Source organism: Lichenostomus cassidix, chromosome 6 (genome assembly GCF_008360975.1).
Source record: "Lichenostomus cassidix isolate B80296 chromosome 6, HeHo_3.0, whole genome shotgun sequence".
Classification (NCBI taxonomy): Eukaryota; Metazoa; Chordata; class Aves; order Passeriformes; family Meliphagidae; genus Lichenostomus; species Lichenostomus cassidix.
The window spans coordinates 20,878,998-20,891,832 of record NC_139487.1 but is presented as its reverse complement, the minus strand read 5'-3'; the positions used below and the strand labels follow the sequence as shown (position 1 = coordinate 20,891,832).

Genomic DNA, 12,835 nt, shown 5'->3' with positions numbered 1-12,835 from the left:
CTCCTAGTGCTTCTCCAAGTGACAAGAAAAACAAGGAACAATACAGCCCACACTCAGAGAAAACATCAGAAATATCGCCATTCTGCAACTGATACCATTAAAGACAAATTAAATACCCTTCTTAAAATTAACCATAAGTTTTAAAAACCATTTTGCTGCATTTCCAGAAGTGTATTTTAATGCTTCAAGGGTTTATTGAAAAGCTAAGTATCACTCAATTTTCCTCTCTCTTCACACCCTTCCTTACTATGTAACCAGTTTTTACACTGCATTTTCTGGTTAACAAATTCATACAGCCCTTTTCAGAAAATGCTTGGTGAGAAAAGGTGTGAGGCAAAAGGGAGGGTATCTATGCAAGATACTCTGAGCATAAGGAAGAGCACATAAGAGCAGTTAAATTGTTTAACTATGCACTGCAACATAGTGAAGTGCATGAGATCAAACTGCTGCATAAGAAAATAAATTATTTTTCTGCTTTCTTGCATGTGTGCTTTTTTTGGGGTATTTTGTTTCTTTATTTGAGGAAGATTTTTTCTGGGTTTTTTTTTCAGGACATAAAGACGCTGCAAGTCTTCATCCTGAAGGATACCACTGTTTACAGTTTTCCTTCCCTCTTAAAGCAGCTCCCCCTCTGGCTGGATGCTGACCTTCACACACTCAGCACTAAAACAAGCATCTTTTGAAGTGCATTGATTCAAGTTACCTGTCCAGACATATCAAGTGAGCATTTACCTCAATGTAACCACCAGAATACTTGAGATAGCTGAAGAGTCCTTTATATAATATATACTACTCATGGCACTTACAATGTACCACCTAGACACCATAGAGCTGCCAAAAGCTACTGACCTCCCAACAGAATCTGTCCTTCCATGAACCTTGTATCTCTTCATTCAGAGATGGAAAAGCAACCCTCCACACACACTAGGGAATGGAAAGGAATCAAGTAAGGGAAGATTTAAACAGCTGCACTGCATGCTTTCTCTTGCTGTAACTCAAGAGTTGATATAGATTTGCCCAAATCCAGTAGAGTTAGGATAACACTTGAAATACCATTTTTATACTAATCCTTTCTTCTAGGCCTATGGATAACAGGAAGAAACATGGCAGCTATATTGCTGTAACTACTGCAACTATTTCTAAATTGAATTAAACAAGAGAACTCTATCTAGTTGAATTGGATGAGCCAGTTAATAAGGACAAGGAAAGAGGCTCAATATCATCACCACTAAGACACTTCCAGCTCCCTGTTCCAAGTATTCCATAGAATGAAAACCACTCCACACTCCTGTCACATAGTCAAGGCTCCAGGTCAGCAAAACTAAATGCAGTGACACTGCACTTTAACAGTATTTATCTTCTCAGTGCACTACATACTCAGATGCTTTAGGTGGGTGACTGAAGCAAACAAAAACAAAAATCCCAAAACCAAACAACCAAAAAAGCCCCAAACAAACTAACAACAACCCACACACAACAAAACCACCTAGTCCCACACAGGCCATACTGTGTCTCTTCTGATGACCTTTCACTCACTCAGGAAGAAAGGTTCAGAGTCTGCATTTGGTACTATGAGCGTGAATGTTCAGAATGACAAAGAGAGCTCGGATGCACTTCTAACGCACCATATCTTTTAACTGTCTCATCCTGATGAGATGTTGCTTATGCATTAAAGAAAATCAAAATTACTCAAACTTCCACAGTCACCAAAACAGATTTCTGCACACTGCTCCATTTGTTCTGCTCCAGAAAAGTCAACAGAAGACACACTAGAACTTCACCTCTAGTATTTGACAAGAAAAAAACCCCAAGCAAACAAACAAACAAAACAAAAAAATACAAAAATTAGCCACCTCAACAAAAACTATCTCTTACTTATGCTAGCTACAGAAAGAGCCAAAGAAACTTTTAAATACACCAATCTCATCAAACACTAGCCATTCTCAAGAGATGCAAGTTGGATATGTTTACTGTATTTATTTCAATAAATAATCTTGACATGCCCCATACTGTCACTTAAATGCTTCCAATAAAAATAGACTGACAGTTTTCTTGCGGTGTCATTCTGCTTATATACAGATTAACAACCATTTCAAATGAAGAAGCAGGCACAACCCAATAACAGGGACAACTTACATACACTTACTTTCAGAACTGTCCCTCAAATATTTAAGGCCACAGATAGTGGCAGTAAAAATTCTGTATTTAAAAGAAGTTTCTATATATTTGCTCAGTAGCCTGGGTCACAGCTAGCACAACTAACTCGTGCACTACACTAACACAGAACTACTGATTCACCAACCTCACATCAAAACTATTTTTGTCAGGAAAAACCGTATGCCAGTTTTTAAACACGCAAGTCACACTGCTAATTTTGAGGCACCCAAATGAAAGCTTATTTCTTGCCAAAGCACTTGCTAGAGAACAGATTTGTTTGGCTAACTTCTAGAAGACAGATTTATCCTTATACCAGTATTTTAGTACGGCAGAAATGGCTTTTTCAGCACCATGACCCAACTAACATTCCTTGCAATGGGTGCCAGTCCCAGTAGGTAGCCTAGCAAGGGATATTTTTTCCTACAGAACTCATGTTACTTGGGTTGCTCAGTACTGCAGCCCTCAAATTTTTCATGTCGTTACAGTATCGGAATTACAGTAGAAACTCAAAGTACTTAAAAAGACAGCTTTATCACTACCAGTAATTAAATGTTTATAGTGTACGGCTACAGCAGTAATTGCACAGTATGCAGCACTTCTGAATTTCCATTCTGATTATACAGCATGAAGCCCCATGCATCCCTCAAATACCCAAGAAGTCCATTTTGACAGAAATAGATATCCATATATAAATGTAATAATTTTTAACATACATTTAGAGAAGCTCACAAAAATAAAGCTACAACTACTCACCTCTGACAGTTCGCCAAACAACTGTCCCAGAAGACCTCACTAAATAATTCTAAAGCACTTTATACTCTGCACCCTCCAGCATCTCACAATCAAAGAAAAAACACAAGTGAAAACCATCACACAGCTTCTAGGAGACACTGGTGGCACCTCTACAACAGCAAAGCTGTCTGGACTATTGCATGTCTAAAACAACTGCCATCAAACTTGACCAGCCAGAAGAGGAAAACAAAAACAAAAAAAAAAAAAGAGAAAATGGACAAAAAAACCCCCAAACCATCAACTTACAAATATTTTAAGTAAGCCTATTCAACAACAGGTAGCTTTCTTTCCCCCAAGTACACTGAAAATTCCAAACACACTTCACCATATTAAATGGGAAATGATCAAAGAATGCCTGCAGACATGTCTTTGACACTATCCTTTCATAAGCAAAAAACTAATTGATAGCCCTTTCTCCCTCAAGGCTGAAACCCTGTGAACAATTAACTTCAAAACAAGACCCAAGTAATAGCAAAAATAAACCCATGTAGGGAGTTCAACAAAAGTGAAACAGGAGGAGGATCCTGCAGTTTTGCTCAAATTGTCACTCTAACACCTTCACTTCTGTTCCTAGAATATTTACATTAATTCCTGTTTCTATTACCTGTAATTTTAAAACTATCTACATACAAATATAATTAAAAAATAATAATTCTAATGGTCTTAAACATCATGAGTCCTACCCGTGGTACTTCAGGTGGTGTTCAAACCACAAGAAAAAAAACAGTGTATCCAGGCAGAAGATGAAGGCAAAAGGCCACAATCAAATCACACTGCAGATATCAGCTACACCAGTCCGTCAGGCAAGACAGAACAATCTCACACCTACAACAGAGCACACAGCTGTACTCTTCCCTGCTGCTCTGTTCATCTACTGAAAATCCACAAACTATCCAGTGCAGAATGGCAGGACATAGGGAACCAAGTAAAATTCATTTACCAGAACTGATTCTGCATGGATCTTGGCCATGCATCTCCACTCATATCCATTTAAATGGGTAAATAAAGCACGAGAAGAATCATTACTTTTGCATTAAGGAAATAAACAAAGGATAACAAGAACAGTTTTTCATTTCTACATTAGCTCTCATTTTTCAGACTTACCTGGTCTTTTTCATGGGGTAAAAGGCTGACAGGTGGAAGGGAAGCTGGGAAGGTGCTGGAGTATTTTGGAGCTCCTTTGCTTTCCAAACTGCCATAATTCACTCTATACTGAGGACCATCCTTCAGTAACCTCCCATTGTTCACAGCCCGTTTGGCCCCAAGCCGCAACCTCTGCTGAAAGGCAGGATTGTTGAAAATACTTGCTAGGTCATTCTGACTTCTCAAATACTTCTCTATGTTTTTCAGGGAGGAGCCATTAGGTTCTTGAAGCCCTTCAATTGCTCTTCTCAAGAGTTTATTCCAATCCACATTACGAAGCTCATTACAAGCTCCTCTAGATCCCTTAACAGATTTAGGAATAGTGCCAGGTTTAACACATGAAAACCGTCCAGGATTATCTGGGTCCTTGTAGGATGCAAGACCTTTGTTAGTAACTTTAAGAATAGAACCATCTTGAACACTAAGCTCCAACTGTTCTGAAACAGTCTTCTTATCTAATCCATGGGAAGCACAAACAGCATGACATATTCTCTCTTCAGAAGGCCTTTGCTTTTGCTTTTTAACTTTTTGTATAGCTTCCAGAATCCACTCCGTATAAAGAGGGTTGGCAAGTTTTACCATGGTTGACCAGTAATTGTTTCCAGCCAAGAGTTACCCATAGAGGTTCCTCCTTATCCTTTTAGCAGATCTTTCAGAGGTTGTTCACACCTCAAACACAAATGAAAGGATTCCACATACAGCTTGGACACATGTCAAAAATATCCACCCTGAGGAGTCAGAAAAGGCAGAGAAATACCTGCTGACTGAAACCTTCCAATTACTTTACTATTACTGAAACGTAGGAAGGATTCATCTGTGATGACACTGGTACGTCCTTAAAAGAAAGCTTGTGGCAACCTTTAAAAAGAAAAAAAAACAAGAGGCAGGGAGAAAATACAGTTAATGCTGAAGTGCTAAAATGAAAACAACGCAGACATGCATTCATACTACAGATGCTGCAGTATGGAAAAATCATTGTGATGAAACATTTGACAATTCCCACCCCACACCAAACACGTCATCATAAAATCCTTCTGCTTCTCATAACAGTCAGTGGATTTAGTTTTCCTGAATTCCATCACCCTAACACTTAACCTACTACTGACCTGTTAGACAATTTCCATTCAGTCAGGGATCTGAAAACACTCTCTAAAACAAACTGCCTGCAAATCATTTCTGCATGGATTATACATGCACTAGAAAACCCAAACAAACAGAAAACCAAACCCCAACCAATGAAAGATAAATTATTAACTGCTGCCATTTCTTACAGTATCCTGTCTTAAAGTGTCCTGCCATGTTGATTACACAACTCAGAAAAACTGAAACCAAAATATCAGAACCAAGTTACAAGTATTATATCCTTCATTAATACTTAGGTATCCCACAAAACCAAAAGGCATCACAAAGGCACTTCTCATTTTAAGGTGTGCAGTCAAAAGCATTTTTGATACAAACTCTTAGGAACAGAAATGAAACAGGAGGCATTTTCACATAAATAGGTTGTCAGCACAAAGACATATAAAGAGATCACACTGAAAAATGTTTTAGTGATTCACAGTTTAACAAAAAATTTTATTTACTTATTATGGAATACATCACTCCAATAGAAAACTCAGTGGCTACAAAAACTCATTTAAGAAGCCTGAAAGAACATCTTGATGAGGAGTTTATTCATTCTGGTAAAATACATGAAAAAAAAATTAAAAGTCTCACAAATTAAACTACGACAGGAGCTACATAATGAACAGACAAATATATTTGAAGTATTAGTTTTTTCTGCCGTAAAGTGTGAGTAAGAACTTCTGAAGGCATTAACAGAATTGTATGATTACTTCAAATCAAAGGAAAACAAAAATCAGAAAAACTTTCATTCTTAATATATCGGTTATCTTGTAAAGTAGAAGATTCACCAGTTTTACAGCAAAAATATAAAATTAGTTAATATGCAACTACATTTATAAAGCTATGGCAAGCAGCCTACAAATAACAAAATCATCTATGATTGCACAAGTCCTGGACCTCATCTTTATTCATTTATTCAAGCCATCCTGTATTTAAATCATGTTCAAAAACTTGAGCAAATTATAACTAGGAAAAAAACCTGAACTGATATAGTAATCTAAATTATTTTCAACTTGTTAAAAAGATTCCTCTGCAACTATGAAGACAAAAACTATAACAACCCTCACTTTTGGTCCTATACCTTTTTTTTCTTCTACCCCTCAAAAACGTCTTTAAATATAAATTCCTGATCATGTTTCACACATTATTATACCTACAAAACAGGATTAGTAACAAAAGAGCAGTTGGTTACTGGTGAGTATAAAATTTTTCTATACCCAAACAGTCAATATTAATCAATTAATTTTATGAATCTGTCCTCCTTGAATCTGATGGAAGTTAAAACATTTTCAGATTTATTAATATGAAAATTCAACTGACTACCAGACTGAAAAAGATATTCCTGATGCAAATGCAGGGCCTGGATGCTGAACTGGCTCACATACTGAATCCTACTGATCTACATGGATTGGATCTTGTTTCTTGTTTCCACACCATATTCAAGCAAGCTGGATTTGATAACAGTTCTGTGTATTTCAAGTATCTGTAATCAAACAATAACTTGTTCTGTAAACAGACATTTTAATTTACTCCAGCTAGCAAAAGCTATTCTTTCTCTAACAGAATTGTTTATATTCAGTGTTTTCAGATAATTCCAAAATAACACTGTAGCTACAAAATGCAGACAAATATAGGAAAGAAAAGAGTTTCCATGGTATTATAAATGCTATAAATTCTCTCACAAATCTGACACTGAAAACACAATAAAACAAAGCAGAACTCTAGAGTGGAAGCTCACTCATACTTCATACATATAGATTTGGAAGTTCTCTGTAGCTACATATAGAGCCCTAGATTCCTAGAAAGCTACTTTTAAAGTTATTTGGTTAGGCTGTTCCACTATAAGTCTTCATTACGATAGTCACGACTTAATTAAATACTGAACACTGCATTTGCTGAGTCAGATGTGCTTGCCTCAGTTTTATATCTACTGCAGTACTGTTGTATTAAATTTCACACAAGCAACCACATCACTTCCATTAAATTCCAGAACACACAGTACAGGGTCTGTTCCAGGCTCCTGGACAGCGATGAACATTTCGGTATAAATGCTATAACATGTGGGTTACAGGAATTTTTATTGGCCAGTGACTGAGGCAAAAGGTTAGCATAAACCTGTATCTTCATATAAAGTCTACTGCTTGGTACAGGAATTTCACAGCCATATCCATTCAGAACTACATTTTTACTTATTTACTTAAAACTCCTTACCTGTAATACAACCTCCTGCATGCTAGCACCTACTAAATCAACACCAGTAGAGTGTATCAGCCGGAACAGAGTTTCCAACACACAGGATACAATCTTACAGGAGGAAAAATCAAGACACCTTAAATACACACTTTCCAACAGCGCCTAAGTTCATTCTGCCTAAGGGAACCATGCAAGTGCATCCAATGCAAGTTTTTAATTGTTTTGCCACAACGTAGACCCTCAGGCACTTGGAGTGCAGCTGAACTTGAAGTGCAGCACCCTGACCTCCATGACTGATATCATAAGGTATACCACATGTAAGATTCAGAATAACATTACTAACGAACATCTTTCGCAGCAAAACAATTCGGGTGAGTGATCCTGGAGCTATAAATTAAGGAACGCTTTCAGAAATCAAGACAGATTGATCCAAGATTGGCAATACAAAACCATACACATTTACGTGCAAAATTACTAGATAGAAACAAAACAGTTTTAGAAACAAGCTTTCAAGATTCAACACAAAAGGACACTCAGAAGTACAAAGTTACATTCAGGTCATTAAGTTTAGAATGCAACTCTACCAAAAGCACAAAAAGGTGGTCATACACCATTTAATATAAAAAGTGTGATGATTACCCAAACAGGTTTTGAGGAAATACATTTAAAAGAAGTGATTATAAATTACTATCAGGCACTCACATCTATTTATTAATCTTCCTCCTGTTATAATTAACCAACTTTTAATCAAGCCTCAGCAGCACTCATTCAATCACAAATCAGATTTTCCATACTGTTAAACATGCAGGACAACTTCCAAGTTTTGTGGTAACAGACACAAAGTTCTTTCTATGCAATTTGTCATATTTCAGCTTCTGCATTCTATGGTATTTTATTTTGAAAATAAAAGCATTTGAAAAAGTTTGACTGCACTATATTACTGACTTGGTCTATTAACAAGTCTACCACTGAATAGCTGCAGAACAGAAGCATTCAGAGAGTGAACTACAACACATTACCTCTAAAACATGAAGAGCCATCTCTAGTCAAGGCTTGTCCCTTTACCTGAGTTATAAATTATCAGATAAATACAAAGAAGTTGCAAAATTTCAGCTTGGGATTTAGTTTGAATGCAAATATGCCTTTTATAAGGCACACACCCACTGCACAGCTGATTATAATTAAAGAAGGCAGTGACTGAACACTTCAAGCTCAGGTGTCATCAGTAATCCTATAATCCTCTAATAAGGTGTTTTTTAGACTGAACTAGTACCTGGAATTACTTCCAAGTGATCCAGACTGTGAAAACGAGCTGTGTAGTCAAAAAAATGGCAACAAAAAAAAGCTATGCTTCTCTCCCCTAGAAGCAAAACTAAAAGGTACTATACAAACACCACAATATACAATCTAAATGTTTTTTAGGAAAATTAATGAAAATTTGCTTTGGCTCTCACAAAGGTAGATGCAGTTAAACTTTTAAAAACCGAGGCTAACACAGCTATAAAGAAAAACAAACAAAAACAAAAAGAAGGGGGGAAGAGGAGGATGCAGCTGAAGGAGGTGACAGCAACTTGTGCAACCTGCCGGTGACCTGTGAAGCACAATCTCATTCTGCTCCCTCCTACCTGCTCTGCACACACTCAGGAGAAGCAGCAGCAGGCCAGCTCTCTGCTGCAGCATCAGGGTCAGGTAAGGATTGCAGCAGAGGAGGAAGAAGAGAAGACTGCCATTGCTTTCCATTTTTGCCATTTCTCTTTGCTCCAAGCCATTACTTAGAATTCTGCAGCCAATCAACTGTGTATTACACCCCATCTCAATTAATGACACAAAACAGACAAGATAGTCGTTATGCTATTGCAAAATACAGGGACCTACAAAAAGATGGGGAGAAAGCAAATCCTGGTAAGGACTCCCATCACACATATCACTCTTAAAATTACTCAGATCATGAAGCCAGCTATTGTGTTATTCTTTACACAACATACAGTTCCCACTAATAACAAGAAAGGGCAATGACACATCTACGTGCTTTAAAAAGACAGATGTGTAGTCACTACAGCAACTTCAAAACGACCCTAAAGACTTGGGGGTGTGAAGAGAAGAGTGGCACATGTGAAGCGAACTGATGGAAGTGCTTGTGCTCTGAGATACCCCACAAGCTCCTTTGAGATCATATGCTTAAAACCATTTCGCAACATGACAGCAGCAAGCGCCACCAGAGGAAACAGCATCAGCACAACATGACACCAGCAAAATCACCCAAATTCACCTTTCCCACCCTCTCCCACGGAAGTTCTGAGCACTTTAAAATACAGTACTAGAGAACAGCAGGGAATATGGGAAGATAATATTCACTGCCAAGAGTTCACCTGGAAAAAGGGTTTCACTGAAACCATTTCTTCTTGGGATAGTGGTTTTCAACAGCAGGGGTGGGTATCCGTCTGCTCTTGCCGGGGAGGGTTATTTTCAGTGCTCAGTGACAGAGTGCGAGAGGTGAGGTCCGGGCAAAGAACACACAATGAGAACATCACTTCCAAAACGTGGCACCGCCAGGCTGGACTATTCCCCTCCCCAACTTAACTCAAGGTTTTTGAAGTAGAGCCCAGCCACGGAGATGTGCAACGCCTAGAGCCTCGGGCCAAGGCATTGTTGCATTTGACAGGGGCCGAGCAGGGGCTGGCTCCGCGCCCTGCACGCCCTGCTCCGGGATTTGCCGTTCCCGAGGCAGGAGCCCCAAGCCCGCAGGCTCCGCGCTCCGGCGCACGGCGCCCCGCGGGCAGCGCAGCCCGGGAGCACGGGGCCGTGCGCGCACCCACAGCGCGGGGCGCCGGGCGGGGCCGGGGGCGGCGGCCGCGCGTCCCCCGCGGGAGGCAGGTGAGACCCCCCCGGTACCACTCACCTCCGCGGGGGGAGGAGCCTCCTCCGGGCGCCGCAGCGGCTCCCCCTGCTGCCGGCTCTTCCGCCGCTCCCGCCGCCGGGCCGCGCCGGGCCGCCTGCCCCGCTCCGCGCCGCCCGCGGCCGCCGCGACCGCCCCGCTGCCGCCGCGCGCGGCTCGGCGCACCTACGCCGCCATTTTGTCTCGCCCTGTTGTACTTAACGTGAATCCGACATGACACTGATTACAGCCCAATGGAGGCTCATTAAAACCTTACCTACCCCGCGCCCCGCCCACCGCCGCCCGCCATTGGCCCGCGCCGCGCACGCCGCCGCGCGCTCACGGGCCGCGGGGCGCTGTCCGTCACCCGCCCACACCGGCCCCGGCCCGCCCGGCAACCGGCCCGCCGCTCCCATTGGCGGCCGGCGCCCGTCAATCGCGCGGCGCACCCCTTCCCTGCGCCCTCGGCGCCGCCCAGCCGCGGGAGCAGGCGGGGCCGGCGGCTGACACTGGCCGTCGCCGCCGCCACACACCCGCGCGTCCCGCCCACCCCCCCTCCTCGCCGCTGGGCCTCGGGCGCTCGCGATTGGCCGGCGGCCGCGAGCGGGGGCGGGACTCCTCGCGATCCCGGCCTCCCGTTGGCTGCCGCTGCCGCCCGTCCGCACTCCCCGCCCCTCGGCCTCCCCACCCCCGCCGCCGCCCCACCCGCTCCCTCCCGAAGTTTGTTCGGGAGCGCGAGCGCTGCCGAGGCACCGGCGGCGGCCGCCCGAACCAGCTCGGCAGGGCGGGCGGGCGCGCGACACACACTAATGAGCGGCCTTAAATATTGAGCGTCACGCGCGTGCCTCAGAGCCTGGCACTCGCCCGGGCGGGCGAGATGGAACAGCATGATCCCAGCATAACCCTCCCAAGGTGCCTGGCACTGGCAGCCGCTTATCGCGCACACGCACACCCCGCACCGCCGGGGGAGGGAGGGAGGAGGGGGTGGGAACGGGGACGACGACAATGACTCCCAGCTCTGCAGCCACATGCAGGTCCCTGCAAGTTTCGCCATGCGAAGCACAGGGACTTCTCTGTCACCCCGTCTGCGAAGGAACAATCGCCTCCTCAGAAAGACAGGGTGGGAACATGCAACACAAAAACCTCAGCCATCCCCCGTTTCCCTCCGCCACTCCATTCCCCCTCTCCCCACCCCATCCAACCCAGCCATCACCTCCTGCTGCTGCTCCCCCTCCCCTGCAAAACGCAGAGCATTGCAATGCATTTACCCAGCGCAAGTGTCTGCAAACACGTGCATCAGCCTCCAATGCTAAAGGAAAAAAAGTACCCAGCCTAGTGACAAGCCCCCTGCGCCGGGAGAGGGGAGGGAAAGGGGGTTATTATGGCAAATTGCAGCCTGTCACCCAACGCAAAACAAACCCCATCGCATGCTCCCTATTATTCCCCCGCATAAACTCCTGGGAATCTAACCTCCGATGCAGGTTCCCCCCTTTGCTTGCAATGACCTCCTTTCTGTGCCCGTGTGTGTTTCTGCAGCAGCGGTTCCTGCGGAATGTGCTGCCCCTGAAACGCGATCGCGGCTCCTCTCTCTCTCTCGCTCGCTCGCTCTCTCCGCTCTGTCTCTCGCTCGCCCGCTCGCTCTCTCTCCTGGCTGCAACCAGAGCCAGGAACACAACAACAACACAGCCTCCCCCCACCCCCTTCCCCAAACACATACACACTGAAGAGACCCAGCCAGGAGAGCCAGACGAGCCGGGGAGGGGGTGGAGGGAATCCCCAGCCAGCGGATTGATTGCACCAGTTACCTTCCCTAAGCCCCTCCGCGAGAGGGGAAAAAAAGAAGATGAATACAGAGAGAATACCTTGTCTCCCCTCCTCCTCCTCCGCGGGGCTCCTCTTCTCACTCCAAAATACTAAAAGGTGGACGGGCAGATCAGACACACGCGTTCAGCTCTCGGCGGGGGAGGGGAGCCACGCGAGCAATTATCATTAATTTAGAAATTAAAACAGAAACCCACCCCAGACCTCCAGCCTCCCCGGTGCGGGCGGACGCAGATTGCGAGGACTGGTGCTAAGACACAGGACCTGATAACAGCTAATTGAAAGGTTAATCTACATAGGCTGTGACAGAAGAGGTCCCTCCCCACTTTTTTATCTGCTGTTGGCAAGTGGGAAATTGAGCTCCCCCCACCTTTTCTCCCTAAAGAAAGAAAGGGAAAAAAGGAAAAGAAAAAAAAAATAAAGAGAAATAAAAAGCGGGGGGAAGGAGAGAAAGGGGGAAAGGCGATAAAGTTTGGGGGGCGGCGCGTCCCCTGGGCGGGAAGGCGGCTCGGGGAAGTGGCCACCGGCGCCTCCCGGGGGCCCCAGCCGCCCTCGGGGGGTCGCGCTGGGCTTGCCGTCCTGCATGGGGAGATGGAAACCGGCCCGATGGAAGCACCCCACCGGCAGCCCACGGGGCTCGAACACTCCCCGGGCCGGCAGGAGAGGGCTGTGCTCGAGCCGACCATAATTAGTGTGAGGGATGGAAGCAGCGTGAACAAATCACAGATG

At 44.0% G+C, this 12,835-nt stretch overlaps 1 protein-coding gene across 8 annotated transcripts in view; it reads right to left on the bottom strand.

The window, feature by feature from the left end:
• The window catches only part of KAT6B (lysine acetyltransferase 6B), a 106,094-nt gene extending 93,705 nt beyond the window's left edge, over positions 1-12,389 (bottom strand). Inside the window, exons 1-3 of one of the 8 annotated variants that reach the window (XM_085065587.1) lie at positions 12,148-12,272; positions 4,850-4,950; positions 4,054-4,761 (exon numbers count right to left, since the gene is read on the bottom strand). In XM_085065587.1, the coding sequence (XP_084921713.1) occupies positions 4,054-4,674 (621 nt within the window). In that variant the 5' untranslated portion in view covers positions 4,675-4,761; positions 4,850-4,950; positions 12,148-12,272. The other 7 variants (XM_085065588.1, XM_085065586.1, XM_085065584.1 and 4 more) reach the window with 7 other exon arrangements.
• Between the last annotated feature and the right edge of the window lie 446 nt (positions 12,390-12,835).